The sequence below is a fragment of the Haematobia irritans genome, chromosome 1 (assembly GCF_050003625.1).
Source record: "Haematobia irritans isolate KBUSLIRL chromosome 1, ASM5000362v1, whole genome shotgun sequence".
NCBI lineage: Eukaryota > Metazoa > Arthropoda > Insecta > Diptera > Muscidae > Haematobia > Haematobia irritans.
In genome coordinates, this window is record NC_134397.1 from 57,040,701 (window position 1) to 57,062,979 (window position 22,279).

Genomic DNA, 22,279 nt, shown 5'->3' on the forward strand with positions numbered 1-22,279 from the left:
GGATGAAATTTGCTTCTCTTAGAGGCTCCGCAAGCCAAATCGGGGGATCGGTTTATATGGGGGGAATATATAATTATGGACCGATGTGAACCATTTTTTGCATGGTTGTTAGAGACCATATACTAACACCATGTACCAAATCTCTGCCGGATCTGATGTAATTTGCTTCTCTTAGAGGCCTCACAAACCAAATTTTGGGGTCCGTTTATATGGGGGCTATACGTAAAAGTGGACCGATATGGCCCATTTGCAATACCATCCGACCTACATCAATAAGAACTACTTGTGCCAAGTTTCAAGTCGATAGCTTGTTTCGTTCGGAAGTTAGCGTGACGGACGGACGGACATGCTCAGATCGACTCAGAATTTCACCACGACCCAGAATATATATACTTTATGGGGTCTTAGATCAATATTTCGATGTGTTACGAACGGAATGACAAAGTTAATATACCCCCATCCTATGGTGGAGGGTATAACAAATTAATTGATCCAATTAAAACGTTAATTGATCCAATTAAAAAATTAATTGATAACACTAAGTTTTGCACAGAAAAATTTTTCAAAACAAATTTTCCAATTAAAGTCTTAATTGAGTTTTAAAAAATATTCTATTAAAAATTTAATTGATTCAGCAAATTTTTTAAATGAAATAAAAATCAATCACAGAAATTAATAATATCAATTAATTTTTTAATTGGATTAACTAATTTTTTAATTGACTTTCAATTATTTTTTATTTGATACTATCATTTATGTGATTGAAGACATTTCAATTAAAAAATTAATTGTATCAATTAATTTCGTGATTGAATCAGAAAAAAATTATTGTGTGTGTGTGATTGTGATTTTTCTTTCAATTAAAAAATTTGTTGAATCAATTAAATTTTTAATAGAATATTTTTTAAAACTCAATTAAAATATGAATTGGAAAAATTTTAGGTATAATTATTTTTCTGTATAGGCAATAGAAATACATGGATGAAAAAATGCAACCGCTTCTTTTCATTTTCTTTTCTACACGAAAAGAAAATTAAAGAAAAGGTCGAGGAGACAGATTTCCTGAATTAACTAAAAACTAATTTGTAGTCCTTCAAACAATTCTATATCTGTTTAACGAACAGATGAGAAGAAAAAGAATGGAGATTTACTCAAGGAGAGTATGATCTCATTCAAGAGTATATTGAGAATCGTGGCAATTTTTTTCTGATGCACGAAATGAATTGATCCAATTAATTTTTTAATTGAAATGTCTTCAATCCCAGAAATAATAGTATCAATTAAAAAATTAATTAAAAGTCATTTAAAAAATTAATTGATTTAATTAAAAACAAGTATATACGGCCGTAAGTTCGGCCAGGCCGAAGCTTATGTACCCTCCATTATGGATTGCGTAGAAACTTCTTCTAAACACTGCCATCGAATTACTTAAGTTGCGGTAACGCTTGCCGATGGCAAGGTATCTTAAAACCTCCTAACACCATCTTCTAAATTGTATGTAAGTCCATACGTGGTATATATTAAATCAAAAAAGATCGATCCAATACGTATATAATTCAGTTTGACAAAGTAGACATAAAATTTTGACAAAATTTTCTACAGAAATACAATTTTAACAAAATTTTCTATAGAAATAAAATTTTCACAAAATTTTCTATAGAAATAAAAATTTTGACAAAATTTTCTATAGAAAGAAAATTTTGACAAATATTTCTACAGAAATAAAATTTGAACAAAATTTTCTATAGAAATAAAATTTTGACAATGATGAAAATTTTATTATGAACCGAATAAAATTTTAACAAAATTTTCTCTAGAAATAAAATTTTGACAAAATTTTCTATAGAAATTAAATTTTGGTAGATTATTTTTGGCTCTAGTGGCAACCATGATTATGAACCGATATGGACCAATTTTTGTGTGATTGGACCAATTTTGGTATGGTTGTTAGCGACCATATACTATCACCACGTTCCTAATTTGAACAGGATCGGATGAATTTTGATCCTCCAAGAGGCTTCGGAGGTCAAATCTGGAGAACGTTTTATATGTGGGCTATATATAATTATGGACCGATATGGACCAATTCTGGCACGGTTGTTAAAGATCATATACTAACACCATGTTCCAAATTACAACCGGATTGGATGAAATTTGCTTCTCTAGGAGACTTCGCAAGCCAAATCTGGGGATCGGTTTATATGGGGGCTATATATAGTTATGGACCGATAAGGACCAATTTTTGCATAATTGTTAGAGACCATATACCAACACCATGTACCAAATTTCAGCCGGATGGGATGAAATATGCTTCTCTTAGAGGCTCCACAAGCCAAATGTGGGGATCGGTTTATATGGGGGCTATATATAATTATGGACCGATATGGACCAATTTTTGCATGGTTGTTAGAGACCATATACCAACATCATGTACCAAATTTCAGTCGGATCGGATGAAATTTTCTTCTCTTTGAGGGTCCGCAAGCCAAATCTGGGGATCGGTTTATATGGGTGCTATATATAATTATGGACCGATGTGAACCAATTTTTGCACGGTTGTTAGAGACCATATACCAACATCATGTACCAAATTTCAGCCGGATCGGATGAAATTTGCTTCTCTTTTAGGTTCCGCAAGCCAAATCTGGGGATCGGTTTATATGGGGGCTATATATAATTATGGACCGATGTGGACCAATTTTTGCGTGGTTGTTAGAGACCATATACCAACACCAAATACCAAATTTCAGCCGGATCGGATGAAATATGCTTCTGTTAGAGGCTCCACAAGCCAAATCTGAGGGTCCCTTTATATGAGGGCTATACGTAAAAGTGGACCGATATGGCCCATTTTCAATACCAACCGACCTACATCGATAACAACTACTTGTGCCAAGTTTCAAGTCGATAGCTTGTTTCGTTCGGAAGTTAGCGTGATTTCAACAGACGGACGGACGGACGGACGGACATGCTTAGATCGACTCAGAATTTCACCACGACCCAGAATATATATACTTTATGGGGTCTTAGAGCAATATTTCGATGTGTTACAAACGGAATGACAAAGTTAATATACCCCCATCCTATGATGGAGGGTATAAAAAACTATTAATTTTTGTGATTGATTAAAAAAATTGTTGAATCAATTAAATTTTGAATTGTATATTTTTTAAAACTCAATTAAGACTTTAATTAGAAAAATTGTCGTGAACATTTTTTTCTGTGTATATGCAGAATGATAGCATCGGGTGATTTTGTATGTAGGGCATGTTGTGAAGAGTAGGAGACCTTAGAGCACTACCAACACCACTCTCTTGCTAGCACGAGATAAGGGTGACTGATATGTAATGCAACAAAATAAAGCACATTTGCCCATAATAATCGTAGTGCTGAGTGCTGTTGGAATATCCGGCCGAAATGTTTGTCTTTCAGGAACTTCAAAACTGGGACATTTTTCTCATAATAATCGGCATTTATTTTAACCTAACAGTCTATGACGATCATCGGCTGTTATGACCCATGGTTCGTGCAAAAGGTAGCTAATACGATTTGCTCTAATTAGCTACCTATGGCACGAATTAAATCCTCCAAATTGCCAACAAAGCCATCACATGCCGCACGAAAGCGGCTCTACGGTATTTCGGCCCGACTTCAGATGATCGACACTTTGGTATTTTTTAGTGCCAACCTTACCCTTGAAAAGGAAATAGGCGCAAAAGCCCAACGGATTGAGATCTATAGATTTTGGCCATCGTGTCGGAGAAATGAAGTGTGGAACTACCTCCTTTTTAAGTTATTCTTGGTTGACACGTGCTGAGTCCTATTGGAATCTATATGGTCTGAGATAGAATTTTTTGTGTGCCCAGAGATTCAACTGTCTTTAGGACATTCTTCCCATAATCATCATGGTGGTGAGTGCTGTTGGATATCCATATCTGCGCTTGAAATGTTTGCCTACCCGGGACTTCAAAACTGTGTTTAAGGAATTTTTCCCATAATAATCGGCATTTATTTTGACCCCACAGTCTATGAATACGAGCGGGGAGTGACCCTTGGCCCACATTCTTGCCATCAGCGGAACTTGAGTTCTGGTGATGTAAATCATATTATTTTTTTTAACTCTTGAATTTGAAATGGTTTCCTATAGGAGAAAAACAAATTCGTCAACTGGCTAATACGTGCGAGCGAATTAACTCTTTTGCGCTTTCGAGTCTACATTTGTTTGTGCGTCATTGAGCTCTCACTTTTTGAACCTTCAATGGCTTTATTTCAAGCTCATATTTAAAAATGTGTTGCATCCGTTCTAGCGGCATGCACAGCTCACTAGCAAGTTTTCCACCACTACGGCGTGTGGTTCAATCAAATTTGGTCTTCATTATACCCTGTGGAATAGGGTATTATAAGCTAGTGTATATATTTGTAACACCCAGTAGGAGACGAAATAGCCGCATAGAGTCTTTGGAGTCATGAGCAGTAGCCATAGCTCCACTAAGTCGATCTAGTCATGTCTGCCTGTTCGTTCGTCCCTCCGTCTGTCTGTGAACACATTTTTGTAATACATGTATCTATTTTGGGTCAAAATAGAATCCTATTGATTTTGGAAGAAAAAAGCGGTTCTATTTAGATATAGCTCCCATATATATGATGAAGGTTATGAGATGGTATCGAAAATGTGGATCCATAAAGTGGTGACGGGTTTAATATAGTCGGCCCCGTCCGACCTTTCTTGTTTTTCGAATAATTTCTGGTGTTGTTATCAACTTATTTTCGTACACTTTTGGGTCTCGAATGGCAATGCAACACTGCTAGTATCACGGCAATGAGCCATCCCAACAAAAAAATTTGGAAGTTCTTCCAAAGGCACAACTTTAAAAGCACTTCCAGAAGATGCACTCCCAATGATGTTCTTTATTTTAACTACCCAGCAAGTTCTTTTAATTCAATTTTTTATAACTTGGTTTTTTCATACTTTTAATGGTTAATTTTAACTTTTTTTGTTTCAAATAGGTTAAAAACAGAGTAAGAATTAATAAAATGGTAGAAATCATTTAAATTTTGTCGAAAAAAATACTAATTCCAACCTGAAAAAATTGTGAATTTTTGAAAATATTTGCAGTCCCGACAAACGTTAGAATCCATTAAAATTATAAAAAAAATATAAAAATTATTTATTTGGCAAAATATAACAGAATTTGTTTATTTACATCCAAAACATTGAATTCGGATCACACCTAAAGAAGTGATGCAAATTCAGTGCAGCGGCTGTTGAAAAGGAGGACTTCCGTCCTATGACAAGCCCATGTTAAATTCACCGCTTCTGCGTCAATTTTGCACCACTTCCGGATCCAAAAAGAACATTTTCATTACTTTTTTGGCGACGCTTTTTTTGCTGGGCATGGTACGAGAAACAAAAGAGTTATTTACATTTTAATGGTGAATATCTTTAGCGATAGTCACTTGTTGTTTTATAGCCAAATATAAAGCAACCACACTATCAAGCTTGAATTTCATCACGAATAACTTTATCTCTAAATGCAATAGATCAAAATACTTTTGTAAACATGTAAACAATAAAATAACCCGTCACTGGAATAAATCTGTCAGCTGTCATACGAACGATTTAGAAATGATAGCAACCTGAAGGTGGTTGCAAAATGTATCGGCCACACTGAATTGTTATTAAGAGGATAATTCTGACGCCTGAAAATATGCAAAGAAAATTTATTGGGTTAGCTGCGTTTTCCTCTGAAGTGTGAAATGCATGGATAGATCTTCGATGAAATGGAGATAAAATGATTGGTGTGTTGATTTAGATCCAATTTGATTTCCAATTTTCGTAAAAATCTATTTAATTCGTATATTTTCTTTGTAAAAAAAGTGTGCCACTTTTTGTGCCACCTTTTAGAGCGATCGACATTTTTCCAAAAAAAAAAATTTTTTTTTGAGGATATTTTATTGGAGTTTACCCAAAGGTAAATAACAATTTCTATTAAAATATATGTAAAGACAAATAGCTCCCATAGATTGCATCCCAAATCATTGAAAATTTGTAACGAAGACGGATATGGATCAAAATGTAATCTCGAGTTCTCGGTAAAGCTTCGTTACTAAATAGCGTATAGGACAAAATGGCATGACAACGACGATATGTTTAGTACTGCAAATTATTCCCTATGAGAAATAAATCTTCTAAATCATTCTACTACATTCCCTAGTCAATTTCAATTGAAACCACCTACCAGATTATTTTTGTTCAAAACTCCCTTAGCATATCCACTGTCATGAAGATATCTAGGGAAAATTGAAAAAATTGTCATATCATTTCCGGAAATGTACATTAACGTCATGCATTTGAAACAATCACTATGATGGACTCAAAACAATTCAGACCAACGACATGGGGGAGCACCCAAATCATCCAAAACTGCTATGGCAAAAATTCACCGGTAGTAGGTGGTCTTCTGCCATGTTATCCTTAATGTTACGTTACCATTTTGCCAGTTAGTCATTGTCACGAATGGGCTGCAGTGAGACTAAATACCATACACCCATCAAAACAAGGAAGTAATGATGCTGCACATTGACAGCGTTTATTGTCATCTGTATTGTCAAAAAAAAAATTAACAAAGCACGAGAGACAAAATGTTATCAGCAACACTTATGAATGAATGACTATGGTTGGTTTTTGTTTTGTTTGGGAGGTGGCAAGGTATCATCATCCAATGTTCTGGTCATCATCCGCTACTGATGATGGCAATGACAATGCTGGTCATTCTTATGTCTGGATTTTCACGGTGGCATTTGCAGCAGCAAATCCTCCTTTTCCAGCCAAAACTCTGTTTTTACGCGAGATTTGAGATTTTCCAGTGCTAAGCGATATTTATGCTTGTCACCATCATATGGTGCGTGTATTTCCTCCAGGTCCACGTTATTTCCTCATCACTTTTGAAGTTAACGTATTATTGTCGTTAACGTATTATTGTCGGGATCGCACAGTGTAGACATTTTAGAAAATTAAAATGGCAGTGGGTTTACTTGGGAAATCGATCCATAGTGATACCAGAATAATGCGCTTGGCGCGACACTAATTAGAAGCAAAGGAACTTAGGCTTCATAAGGACCCTTTCGAACTTTCGAAGTAGTGATCTCAGTAATCTTTTGGGATGCGAATGCGACTGATTCGTAGCTGTTTTTCCGGCAGTTTATTGAGATTCCCAAGAAAAGCCATTCGTCGCATTCGTAGTCTAAGTATCAGTGACCCGCTACAAGGGCCACTTCTTTTCTCGGTATATATTAATGATTTACCAGGCATTTTACTCAATAGCAAGATTCATATGTATGCTGACGATATTCAGATATATCTTGCACAGGATCTTAATTCTTAAGAGATCCTGATTAGGAGGCTTAATGATGATCTGGCAGCCATTCATAGGTGGGCGACTGCTAATGGTCTATTCCTTAATCCATTGAAGTCAAAGTGCTTAGTGCTACACAGGCGGTGCTTACAGATTCCTTATGAACCGGTTGTCAGAAGTGATGGACAACGAATAGGCATTGTTTCTTCTGCTAGGAACCTTGGCATTGTCATGAATAGTAAGTTGTCGTGGACGGATCATATTAATATTGTGGTAGGTCAGGCATATGCTAAGTTGAGATCATTATGGTTTGCACAAAGGTTGACTCCATTGAGGACTAGGATTCTGCTTGCTAAGACATATGTCATGCCCTCCTTGTTGACGCGGCAAGCAAACGTAAACTTAATGGTGTCTATAATGGTGTAGTAATACGTATACCGATTGAGGCGTTATGACCCTATTTCACGATATAGATCCTTGATATTTGGGGTATCATTGAATGATATGCTTAATATAAGACCACTTGTATTCCTTCACAAAATAATCAACTCGGGTCAACCACGATATTTATATGAGAAGCTTCGTTTTAATAGATCGACCAGGGGTAAAAAAAAATTGTTCCAATGCGGTATCGAAGCCTATGAGTGGCATTTCTTTGTTTACACCATACGTTTATGGAATAATCTACCTAATAATTTGCAGCAAACTAACAACACAACAAGTATATACGGCCGTAAGTTCGGCCAGGCCGAATCTTATGTACCCTCCACCATGGATTGCGTAAAAACTTCTACGAAAGACTGTCATCCACAATCGAATTAATTGGGTTGTGGTGCCTTAAAACTTCTTAACATCGTTTTCTAAATTGTGAGTTAGTCCATACGTCAAAAAAAGTTATGTATAGGTAAGTCTACAAATAATTACGAATCGATATGGACTTTTGTACAGTACGTACACCCAGAGAAGGAATATGATCACCTCAACCATGTTTCAAGATCAAAATGTTATTTTTGAATGGTGACCATGTAACATGTATGCCGCAACCATGTTATTTTCTCGGAGAATATGTGTCTGATTTAGGCAAGCATATTATTTTTGGCGAGAAAAGAACATTTTTGCCATAAACATGTTAAATGCCACCATCCAAAAATAACATTTTGCTCTTGAAACATGGTTGAGGTGATCATATTCCTTCTCTGCGTTCACTGGAATGTGGAACGCCGTTTGGACTCGGCTATAAAAAGGAGGTCCCTTGTCATTGCGCTTAATATGGAATCGGGCAGCACTCAGTGATAAGAGAGAAGTTCACCAATGTGGTAAGTGAGCCTGATACATCGGGCTGCCACCTAACCTAACCTAGGCTTCGGTGGTGAATTTATAGTTCGGATTAAATGCGGAAGCGCACTCCACATAATGCAGTCGTAGTAGCTACATGAGCGAATACTATAAAGGGTGATACGGTCAAAATTTGGTCAATATAAACTTGACGTATTTCTTTAAATTTTGCATTTAAAAAACCTGAACACCCCTCATTTTGAAGGTGTGTGTGTGTAGAATGTTGCTCCTATTTTGATTTTGGAATTCACTCTTCAGTTGTCAAAATGCGTCGCGAAAATCCGAGCTACTCGCACGCAAAGCTGGCAAAATCGCTAAAAGTTGCCAAATCAACCGTTACAAATGTAATTAAAGTGTTTGGGGAACGTTTGTCGACAGCCAGGAAGTCTGGATCGGGGGGAAATACAAGAAGGTAGTGACTCCAAATCGCGATGATAAACAAAATACGACGGCCAAAGCGCGATCCCGGAGGCTGTACACGACGATGCTGACGAAGTTTGACTGCGTGGTAATGGACGACGAAACCTACGTCAAAGCCGACTACAAGCAGCTTCCGGGACAGGAGTTTTATACGGCAAAAGGAAGGGGAAAGGTAGCAGATATTTTCAAGCACATAAAACTCAAAGTTCGCAAAGAAATATCTGGTTTGGCAAGCCATCTGTACCTGTGGCTTGAAAAGCAGCATTTTCATAGCTTCCGGGACTGTCAACCAAGAAATTTACGTGAAAGAGTGTTTGAATAAACGTCTGCTGCCTTTCCTGAAGAAACATGGTTGTTCCGTACTGTTTTGGCCGGATTTGGCATCTTGTCATTACGGTAAAAAGGCCATGGAGTGGTACGCCGCCAACAACGTGCAGGTGGTTCCCAAGGACAAGAACCCTCCCAATACGCCAGAGCTCCGCCCAATTGAGAAATACTGAGCTATTGTCAAGCGGAACCTAAAGAAGACCAAAAAACTGCTAAGGATGAGCAGCAGTTCAAGGCAAACTGGCTTTCTGCGGCGAAGAAGGTGGACAAGGTGGCTGTACAAAATCTGATGGCAGGTGTCAAGCGTGAGGCCCGGCAATTCGGATTTGGAAAAGCGAAAGCCTAACTGAATATTTTTCCTGAATTTTATACTAATTGAACTTGAAAAAGAAATTTAATTTGATTTTTTAAATAAACGATTTCACCGATTTACATGCGTTTTCCCTTGACCAAATTTTGACCGTATCACCCTTTACCAAAGACACTAGCATTGAGAAGTGAGGGTACGCGACTCAGCGACTTGTGCCGAGAAATAATATTCACCGCTGTAGTATATTACCCCATTGTAGGACGAATTCCGTGCAGTGCACCGTTTTAGGAGTTTCATTCCAGCCGGCACCGAAGGAAGATCAGTGAGAGCATAGATTTTATAAATCAGAGACGAATCAAAGTCGTAGTAATCGAAGCTAAATGCCACCTGGTGCTCTAGAATCGCACCAGAATTAAAATGAAGATGGGCATTAGATTTCATACTATACAGTTTAGAGCATTTTAGATCTATCTCGCCTGTGCCATATACTAGTTAACACTATGTATAAGTCTGAGGCTGTCGATGGAGACATATAATGTGTACATTCCAGGTTAAACCCGTAATTTCACTAGGATGTGACCCAATCCCCATAATTCTTTCTGTTGTCCGATCTTTCGATTTCATAACCTTTTAATACCGGACTTTCAAAGTTAAACGAAAGCGAATTGAAACAACTCTAGAGAATACAGTGAGCTACCGGCCACTCACATGTTCATATTGATTAGACAAAGTTCCCGAATATCAACAACGTAGAAGCCGTCGGCTTAATACCCACTGATCGAAGGGCCCAAGTAGAATCAGTGGAACTAGTCGACGAGCGTGATGAGTATCACTAAACTTAAAAATTAGAGAATTAAATCTAGAGTTTAGTAGGATAGTAGACGATGTCAAGAAAACCATAGCTCTGGTACACGTATATTGTTAAACCATTTGCAATGACTTGAAGTTGAGTTCCTGACCACACTCCCCAATTTGCCTATTTTCCAATTCCCGGAAAATGGGTAGCACGATTTTACAGCAGACATCTGGCATAGACTCTAGAAAGGGTGCATCGTGTAGGCCGGTCTCCTTTCTCTCACCAGTAGCAAAGACAATCGAAGCAAATACTTCTCTCTATACAGCATCAATCTGAATTCCATAACCAAGTGACACGGAGTTGAATAATATAGGGATCTGTCAGAATTCGGTCCTCAGAACGTTGACATGCTTCCTGCCATGCTGTTCCATGGGTTATCTTCACAATGAACTGAATAGTCTAAGTGAGCCTGAATCAAATCTGGCTGCCACTTTAAACTAGTCCGTTATGATAACACAAAGATGAAGAGAGAACTCTTATCATTGTGTGCTGCTCGATTTCCAGTTTAGCTCAATGACAGGGGACCGCCAAGTCCGAATTGTGTTTCACATTACAGTAAAACCACTTATGCAAGTTGGACATGTTAACCACAGCACCATGGTGGCTGTGTACAGATCTGTCAGAACTCTGCCCTCAGAAATGCGACATTGTTTTTCCCCAGCACTTCCATGGATCATAACAAGAGGAGACCTACATCCATTTCAATGTATCGGGAATGGATAACATCTTATTCACAGGATCATATATACCTTTCATCACTTAAATATCTCAACCATTCCCCACTGTACGACATAAAATGTCACTTGCATTATGTGGAAAACCATAGCGATGATGGATGATGAATGATACATTCTGTTTTACTCCACTCCTGCTCTTCTTAAAAATGAGTACACCTATGCGCTCATGTTATGTCATCCAAACACATCCACCCACAATACATTTTCTCAAGAAGGAAACGTAAAGGAAATCATGTTCCTATTATAGTTTCTAAACCACATCAACTTTAGATGAATAGATTTGATTTGATTTCCTTGAATTTATTTAACAATCTCACCAAGTTTTTGTTGTGGTCATGTATCCTTGTTGTTTATTTTGTCGAGTTTATAACGAATACGAGTATAATTGCATTAGGTTGTTGTTTTCACATAACAAATTTTTGGTAAGAGAAATATTTTGCTAGTCATTCTATAGAAAGAAGACTTCATTTATTTGTTTGTCCGTTTCCGGTATCGATGACTCTATCAGATTAAGTTACAAAGTTGATACTCAAATTGGTGAAGTATTGTTTTACTACCAGAATACACATGGCCAACAAATGAAGTTTAAGGAATATTTTTTCTAATGGAGGAATGATATGAACAAGTTAGTTGATACGAAGTGTTGCCAATTTACAGATCATAAGTTTGTGTGGAAATTTTGTTATTGAGTAGGTAAAATTCTCTACTGAAAAATCAACTACAAGATGATCTTTGATAACTGGATAATGACCTTACCTAAATTTTTGGCTATAAAGTTACGCTTATACCTCGTGTCTACTAACATACTACGACAAGAGGACTACCTCAAGGGGGTGTGATATCACCGTTACTATGGTTACTCATGATGAGATTCTTACTTTTCTTCACGCCAAAGCGATAAAGATAGTGGCATATGCGGACGATATTGCTATTATGGTAGATAGCCGAGGTGATACTCATGAGACTGAAAGTTTGGACTTACTTGGAAACACGGCCTGAAGGCACACGGAAACAGTGTTGCCAATATTGGGGATTTTCCCCCAATTTGGGGATATTTTTTTCGTGAATGGGGATGAAATTTGGAAACTTGGAAATTTGGAAACTTGGAGATTTGGTGGTGAATTTCCATAAATTTGGCGATTTTTGTCGGTTTTTTTCGAGAAAGCAGTTTAATCTTTTTTAACAAAATTTTATTTCTATAGAAAATTTTGTCAAAATTCTATTTTTGTCAAAATTTTATTTCTATAGAAAATTTTGTCAAAATTTTATTTCTTTAGAAAATTTTGTCTAAATTTTATTTCTATAGAAAATTTTGTCTAAATTTTATTTCTATAGAAAATTTTGTCAAAATTTTATTTCTATAGAAAATTTTGTCAAAATTTTATTTCTAAAGAAAATTTTGTCAAAATTTTATTTCTATAGAAAATTTTGTCAAAATTTTATTTCTATAGAAAATTTTGTCAAAATTTTATTTCTATAGAAAATATGGTCAAAATTTTATTTCTATAGAAAATTTTGTTAAAATTTCATTTCTATAGAAAATTTTTTAAAAATTTTATTTCTATAGAAAATTTTGTAAAACTTTTATTTCAATAGAAACTTTTGTCAAAATTTTATTTCTATAGAAAATTTTGTCAAAATTTTATTTCTATAGAAAATTTTGTCAAAATTTTATTTCTATAGAAAATTTTGTAAAACTTTTATTTCAATAGAAAATTTTGTAAAACTTTTATTTCAATAGAAAATTTTGTCAAAATTTTATTTCTATAGAAAATTTTGTCAAAATTTTATTTCTATGGAAAATTTTGTAAAAATTTTATTTCTATAGAAAATTTTGTAAAAATTTTATTTCTATAGAAAGTTTTGTCAAAATTTTATTTCTATAGAAAATTTTGTTAAAATTTTATTTCTATAGACAATTTTGTCAAAATTTTTTTCTAATAATTAATTTTGTTAAAATTTTATTTCTATAGAAAATTTTGTCAAAATTTTATTTTTATAGAAAATTTTGTCAAAATTTTATTTCTATAGAAAATTTTTTCAAAATTTTATTTCTATAGAAAATTTTGTCAAAATTTTATTTCTATAGAAAATTTTGTCAAAATCTTATTTTTATAGAAAATTTTGTTAACATTTTATTTCTATAGAAAATGTTGTCAAAATTTTATTTCTATAGAAAATATGGTCAAAATTTTATTTCTATAGAAAATTTTGTTAAAATTTCATTTCTATAGAAAATTTTTTAAAAATTTTATTTCTATAGAAAATTTTGTAAAACTTTTATTTCAATAGAAACTTTTGTCAAAATTTTATTTCTATAGAAAATTTTGTCAAAATTGTATTTCTATAGAAAATTTTGTCAAAATTTTATTTCTATAGAAAATTTTGTCAAAATTTTATTTCTATAGAAAGTTTTGTCAAAATTTTATTTCTATAGAAAATTTTGTCAAAATTTTATTTCTATAGAAAATTTTGTTAAAATTTTATTTCTATAGAAAATTTGATCAAAATTTTATTTCTATAGAAAATTTTGTCAAAATTTTATTTGTATAGAAAATTTTTTTCAAAATTTTGTTTTTATAGAAAGTTTTGTAAAAATTTTATTTATAGAAAATTTTGTAAAAATTTTATTTCTATAGAAAATTTTGTCAAAATTTTATTTCTATACACAATTTTGTCAAAATTTTATTTCTATAGAAAATTTGGTAAAATTTTATTCCTATAGGAAATTTTGTTAAAATTTTATTTCTATAGAAAAATTTGTCAAAATTTTATTTCTATAGAAAATTTCGTTAAAATTTTATTTCTTTTATTTATTTATTTTGTCAAAAATTTATTTTGATAGAAAATTTTGAAAAACTTTTATTTCAATAGAAAATTTTGTCAAAATTTTGTTTCTATAGACAATTTAGTCAAAATTTTATTTCTATAGAAAAATTTTGTTAAAATTTTATTTCTATAGAAAATTTGATCAAAATTTTATTTCTATAGAAAAATTTTGTTAAAATTTTATTTCTATAGAAAATTTGATCAAAATTTTATTTCTATAGAAAATTTTGTCAAAATTTTATTTCTATAGAAAATTTTGTCAAAATTTTATTTCTATAGAAAATTTTTTTCAAATTTTATTTCTATAGAAAATTTTGTAAAAATTTTATTCCTATAGAAAATTTTATAAAAAATTTATTTCCATAGAAAATTTTATAAAAATTTTATTTCTATAGAAAATTTTGTAAAAATTTTATTTCTATAGACAATTTTGTCAAAATTTTATTTCTATAGATAATTTTGTCAAAATTTTATTTCTACACTGAAAAAAATATTTACGTGATATTAAAGATTTCGCAACCTAAATTGTAGGATGCGAAATTTACAAAATATTAAGGACAAATTTCTTTAAAATAATGAAAGTTATATTAAAATAAAGTTTATAATCTTTTCTTAAAATTTTTTTTTATTAAATTTGGGACACAAATTTTGTAAATTTGCGTCCCTCCGTTAATGTCGCATTCTTTGAACTTAGGCTAATTTTACTTAAAGTAAGGAAACACATTTTTGATTTAAAGAAATTGTCCTTAAATTAACTGAAATATTGAAACTTTAGATTTAAGATAAAAACGGTCAAATATAGGCTAAGACTTATTTTGAGGATTTAGCGTCTTTGGTTTAAAATTTTTTTGGAATTAAGAAAACGTTTTTTACTTTGAAGTATCCGTTATAATTTAGATTTTTAAACTGACATTTGTTTGTACGTGCGTACCTTTATTATTAATAACCACGAAAAGAGAATGAACATTTGATAAATGAGATCTGTATCCTAATTTTAATTTTATTCGTCTTAGATTTAAAGCCAGATAGGTCGCTAAAAAATTTCTTTATTTTAAAGATGACGCATCTTTGGCTCGGAATCAGTACCAAAATCCTTAAAGGAAGGTCAAAATCTTTGGATCCAAGTAAACTTTTTTTTGAGTGTATATAGAAAATTTTTTCAGAAGTTTATTTCTATAGAAAATTTATAAAGTGCCTCTTTGCAAAATCTACCAAAACATCAAAAATTCTAACAATCTACTAAACAATAAAATATGTACAATTTCTGGTAGAATTCTACCAACTTTGACAACGTGTCTACCAGCCCATTTTATTACTTGAATATTTTGAAGTAAATTTTCGTGACGATCACCAGTCTCTTTGTGTTGTGGTTCGAAATTTGATTTTATTGCAGCTTGCTGGATTTGACAAAATTTAAATTTTTAAATTATTATTGATTTTCTATAATAGAGTCGTTTGCTTTATGTTGAGTGGCCAACCAAAATTTAGCTTTTTGAATTCCCACTCATGGCCCTATATTACATCGATCCGGCAACTCATTGTAATTGACAACTGTCATTTGCAATAAGTCATTACTCTTCCATTTTGAAGTAAACTCCAAGAAGACCGGTCACAAAGAAGGAGAAGTAAACTCTTAAAACCATTGTATTCTTTTATGAAAATTAGTGCCAGGCTAAATTTAAGTCAAACACAATTGTAATAAAAAATAATTATTTACAATTTGAATTAAAATAATATAAACTAAAATTGTTTTAGATTTTAGCGCAGTCTCTAGTGGATTAAATAAAATTGGATTACGCTCAAAATAAGTGTTTATTTGGTCGGGGCGCTACACCTCATAATATTCTAAAATAATTGTGTCTGTTTCAACGCTGGAGTGTAACATCCAAGAACATCAAAAATGGTTAATCCGGATGAAGAAAGTATGAAAACTGGTGGACCCAGAAATTTAAGTATCGCCGGCAGCGATTGCGTAACAAACAGTCCACATGCAATAGTCACCGTAACATCTACCGTTACATATTCTAATTTGTCTTTGCCTCCCTCCTCTGCGACCACGATCAACCAGACGTCCATTACCAATGTCACTGCGGCCACTGCTAATGCAAATATTTTTGACGACACAATCATAAATATAGGTGATGGCGTGTCCACATTTGCAAACACCCAAGTATGGCAGGCGCAGTATCCAAATAGTAGGGTAATAAATGGAACTTCAATGCCTCTGTCTTTCCCAAATACATCAAATGAAACCAACTCCTTTTATGCAAATATTTCGCACGGTCTGCCAAATTCCACAATCGTAAGTAGTTCGCAAAACATAAACTATTCAACCCTGTATGGACAGCAAGGAAATAATTTCTTAAGCTCCACTCAAATACATAACGGTACTCATCAACCAAATTTTGTCATCGAAAATAGTAATCAACAAATTCCCTTTTCAATAGCAGTAGACAACTCCAACAACAATTTTGCTTGCCAGAATGAAAGAAGATACGAAAGAACAAATTGTGCGCTTGACACTCAACAGAACCACAGTTATTCCTCTGCTCCGTCTCGCCCCCCCGCGATTGCAGTCAGTGGGTCGAACACACACATTCCCTCTCTTGCTAGATCTGCTGCATCAAACATGTTTGAAGGAACCCGAATATTTTCTCAGCCTATACCTACGGCAACATACGCACAACCCGGTATGACATTTAATAATGCACACACATTGCCCAACAACAACAATAGGTATTTGCAATTTAACAACACCAGCTCAGCGGATACTTCGATGTCTTCCTCACAAATAGCAGCACGTCAGGTGATCTCCAAAGATTTGCCAAATTTTTCTGGTAGGCCAGATGAGTGGCCTGTGTTCATTACCAATTATAATCAATCCACAGAGCGCTGTGGATTCACTGATCAAGAGAATTTGATCCGCCTGCAGAAATGCTTGAAAGGCCCAGCGTTAGAAGCGGTAAGAGGTAAATTGATGATGCCGTCGACGGTTAGTCAGGCCATAGAAACTTTGCGAATGCTTTTTGGAAGACCTGAAGTGATTCATCATGCTCTGCAGGCCAAACTTAGAGACGAGCCAAAAGTTCGTGTTGAAAATTTGAATACCTTAATTTCATTGGCACTTTCTGTTCAAAATTATTGTGCCACAATTCAGGCAATTGGCCTAGGTGATTATTTAAACGATCCAATGCTTTTGAACGATCTGGTATCTAAATTACCATCAAATATGAAGCTCGAATGGGGTCGTCACTGTATGTCAGGTGTTCGAGTGAATCTTTTGGTCTTTGATGAATGGTTGTTTAACCTTGCGACTTGTGCTAGTCAAGTCACAACCTTTGACGCAAGATTTGATTCTAGCGAATACAGAAATAGCCGAAAAGGTGCAAAGGAAAGTTTGATGTTTCACGATGTAGAAAAAACAAAAGAAGACACGCCGCAAAATAAATCCGTAACAAATAAGAAAGAAAATATTTGTACTGTGTGTCTTAAATGTGGTGGTGAACACAAACTTTCAACATGCTCGGATTTTATTTCGCTTAAACACAACGACCGCTGGCAATTTGTTAGACAAAACAAGTTGTGTTTTCGCTGTTTTGGCAAACATTCCCTTCGTAGGTGCTATTCTAAAAAGCCTTGCGGCACCGACGGTTGCAAGTTACCACACAATTTGCTGCTTCATACAAAACCTCAACAATTGAACACGAATGGTGGACAGGAGTCTCCTGTGTTATTCCATGCAGGGGAAAAGAAGGTGGCTGTTTTTCGGTATGTGCCTATAACTTTGTATGGCAATAATATTAGTCTTGATACATGGGCCCTAATTGATGAAGGTGCAGGCTGCACATTAGTAGAAGATGAGATTGTAAATCAACTTGGAATTGACGGCCCTTCAGAAGAATTATGCTTACGCTGGACAGGCGATGTGACAAAAACATATACGGCATCTAAGAAGGTATCTATTTACATTTCATCTCGCGAAAAGGGCTCAATGAAACATAAATTATTAAATGTCCGTACAGTGGAAAAACTTGATTTGCCAGAGCAAACTCTTGAGTCATCGACAATAAATTCGTGTGAGTATCTTCGTAATTTGCCAATCACTCCATACACAAAAATAAAGCCGAGTGTTATAATTGGATTAGACAACGCAAAACTCGGTGTCCCATCAGAAATTCGAGCGAGTGACGACGGCGAACTAATGGCTGCGAAATGTAAACTTGGTTGGACAGTATATGGTCGCAAATATGTTGAATTCGCTTCAGACCATTGTATTTTTCATATTTGCGAGTGTAATTGCTCTTCCGGCGAATTAGAAAAAATTGATGAACTGATGCAAGAATATTTTTCTTTAGAGTCTTTAGGCGTTTCAGTATCGACGAAACCTCTGACATCTGTTGACGACGAGCGTGCGTTGAAAATAATGGATGCAACGGCAGTATATGATTCTAAAGAAAAGAGATGGGCGGCCGGTCTATTATGGAAATTTGATAGAGTAGAATTGCCGAATTCGCTTCCAATGGCCAAAAGACGTTTAAAATGCCTTGAAGCAAAAATGATGCGAGAACCTTCTCTAAAAGAATTTCTGGTAGAGAAAATAAAAGATTATGAAAACAAAGGTTACGTCAGAAAATTACACAAAAACGAGGTGACTTCGGGTGGCAAATCTTGGTACATACCAATTTTCACTGTAACCAATATTAATAAAAACAAAACCAGACTTGTATGGGACGCCGCAGCAAAAGTAAATGGTGTTGCTTTAAACTCATGTTTGCTTAAAGGTCCAGATCTGTTGAAATCATTAGTTGGTGTGCTTTTACGTTTTAGAGAAAAGCCAGTAGCTCTGTGTGGTGACATTCGTGAAATGTTTCACCAGATAAAAGTCATAAATGAAGATCAAAAGGCTCAAATGTTTTTGTGGCGTGGTGGGGACACCACAGCTGATATTGATGTTTATTGTATGCAGGTAATGACTTTTGGAGCTTCGTGTTCACCGTCACTAGCCAATTACATAAAAAGCAAAAATGCAAACCGCTTCGTCGAAAAATACCCATCAGCTGTAAATGCAATTCTAGAGAATACATTTGTTGACGACTGGCTCCAAAGTTGTCAGACTGAGGAGGAAATGGTACAGCTTGCTGAAAAGGTTAGATATATCCACAAAGACGGTGGATTCGAGATGAGGAATTGGATTTCCAACTCCCCCCGTGTTTTGGAAAAACTTACTGGAAACAAGATCAAATCCAACAAATGTATTCAACAAGAGAACAACGGACAGGAAAAGGTATTAGGTATGTGGTGGCTTCCAAATTCTGATGAATTTACCTTTATACAAAAAATAGATTTAAGATCACTTTTCGACAAAACTCAAGTCACAAAGAGGCAAATTTTAAGAGTGATCATGAAAATATTCGACCCTTTAGGATTTTTGGGCTACTACATAATATTTGCTAAAATTATTTTACAGAATGTTTGGCGTTCTGGTGTTTCATGGGACGAGCCTATCAAACCTGATGAGCTTGAAATGTGGCTGCACTGGATTAAATACATAAATTTTGTTAGCTACATTCGCATTCCAAGATGCTACCCGCTAGTAAGCGTCGGCAAAAACATTCAGCTGCATATTTTTGTAGACGCCAGCAATAGTGCATATGCTGCTGTAGCTTATATTCGTGCTCAACTTGGTACTGACGTAAAATGTTCATTGGTTGCTTCGAAGACTCGTGTAGCACCGCTAAAACCAATTTCAATACCGAGGATGGAACTTATGGCAGCAATTGTTGGTCTTAGATTGTCGAAGCTCATAATGGCGGAGATGTCCATAAACATCGAAAAGAGATTTTTCTGGTCTGACTCAAAAGATGTATTGTTTTGGATTCGTTCCGATGCAAGAAAATTCAAACAATTTGTAGCCCTTCGCATTGGTGAAATTCTTGAAAAATCTAAAGTCAGTGAATGGCGATGGGTTCCCTCTGCAGAAAATGTTGCGGACGAAGGCACGAAGTGGTCCACAACTCCAAAATTCGATAATAATATTCGATGGTTTACAGGTCCCGATTTTCTGCTTGAAGATGAAAAATTTTGGCCTACAACAACATTCAACAAATCGGATAATAGAAACTTCGAGCTACTTTGCCATTTTGAAGAAAATCAGAAAACCGTATCGACGTTGGCAGAAATATCACCGGACCCCACACGATTCAATAGATGGGAAAAACTTCGACACACTCAACTATATATTTTGAAATTTTTAAAATTGATTTCTAAAGAAAAAGAAATGTTATCTCTACTCAATATGCTTACAGAGGTAATCAACATTCGTGTAGTCGAGTCAATTATTTTTCGTAACTGTCAGGAAGAGTCATTTGGTAAAGAAATAAACTCATTGAAATCCGAAGGTAAGCAGATTAGCCGAAAGAGCATATTGTTTAAGTGTTCGCCGTATTTAGATAGTATGGGTGTGCTGCGAATAAAAGGGCGAATTGACGCAGCAGAGGGTGTAGCAGTTGATACAAAACGACCAATAATATTACCACGAAAGCATGCTGTAACCAACCTTGTTGTTGATTTCTACCACAGACGATTTCATCATCACCACAACGAAATTGTGGTGAATGAAATGCGACAAAGATTTTGGATTCCAGGCTTAAGAGCAGTTGTTCGTTCTGTATCGAGTGTTTGTCAAATTTGCAAAAACAAACGAGCAACTCCAAACCCCCCTGAAATGGGAGAATTGCCACCAGAAAGGTTGATGCCATACACTAGACCGTTTACATACACCGGCATAGATTTTTTCGGACCGCTAGAAGTTGCAGTTGGTCGTCGACGTGAGAAACGTTGGGGTGTTTTATTTACATGTCTCACCGTGAGAGCAGTGCATATAGAAATTTCACCATCATTGTCTACTGATGCATTCATGTTGGTGTTTAAACAATTTGTCAGTCGACGAGGAACACCACATAAAATTATATCGGACAACGGCACCAACTTCCGTGGTGCAAGTCGTTTACTACAATCTGAGATAGAAAAGTTGTCCACAGAAAATCTAAAGCGAAATCATCCTGGAATTGAGTGGTGTTTCATACCCCCAGCCTCTCCCCACATGGGAGGCGTGTGGGAGCGAATGGTTCGCTCAGTAAAATCAATCTTAATGGACATTTTGCCACAAACCGGTTTGAGAGAGGATGTGCTGAGAGCGGCTATGGCAGATGTGGAGAATATTATAAATACAAGACCACTCACATATGTACCATTGGAGTCAGCTGATGCCGAGGCCCTCACACCCAACCACTTTCTCGTTGGTTGTTCTAGTGGAATAAGAGAAAAGGGTAGCGAGGAGGCGAGTGGAAATATTTTGCTTAAGAATTTTAAGATTGCCGGTCAATTGGCAGACCAATTTTGGAAACGTTGGTTGCGTGAATATTTGCCGTGCCTTACTCGTCGTTCGAAATGGTTTTCAAACAGTCCAAGTCCTATTGAAGTTGGTGACATTGTTGTTGTGGTGGATGACACAAGTAAGAGAGGATCGTGGTTAAAGGGAATTGTTGTGGATGTACATAGAGGCAAAGACAATCAAGTTCGCAGCGCAGTGGTGAAGACAATCAAAGGGCTTATAACTAGACCTACTGTGAAATTAGCTAAATTGGACGTTTTGAAGTAAACATCATGCTGTTGCTGCCTGAAGTTTACGGGGAGGGGAATGTTGAGTGGCCAACCAAAATTTAGCTTTTTGAATTCCCACTCATGGCCCTATATTACATCGATCCGGCAACTCATTGTAATTGACAACTGTCATTTGCAATAAGTCATTACTCTTCCATTTTGAAGTAAACTCCAAGAAGACCGGTCACAAAGAAGGAGAAGTAAACTCTTAAAACCATTGTATTCTTTTATGAAAATTAGTGCCAGGCTAAATTTAAGTCAAACACAATTGTAATAAAAAATAATTATTTACAATTTGAATTAAAATAATATAAACTAAAATTGTTTTAGATTTTAGCGCAGTCTCTAGTGGATTAAATAAAATTGGATTACGCTCAAAATAAGTGTTTATTTGGTCGGGGCGCTACACCTCATAATACTTTATTTTTTCAATGAACTTGTCAAAAAT

General features: G+C 35.0%; 1 protein-coding gene across 1 annotated transcript; it reads left to right on the forward strand.

Annotated features, from left to right (window-relative positions):
• Positions 1–16,069: 16,069 nt before the first annotated feature.
• LOC142225224 (uncharacterized) lies at positions 16,070–21,829 on the forward strand. Its single transcript, XM_075295002.1, has one exon. The coding sequence runs from the start codon at positions 16,070–16,072 to the stop codon at positions 21,827–21,829; it is 5,760 nt and encodes a 1,919-aa protein (XP_075151117.1).
• Positions 21,830–22,279: the final 450 nt, after the last annotated feature.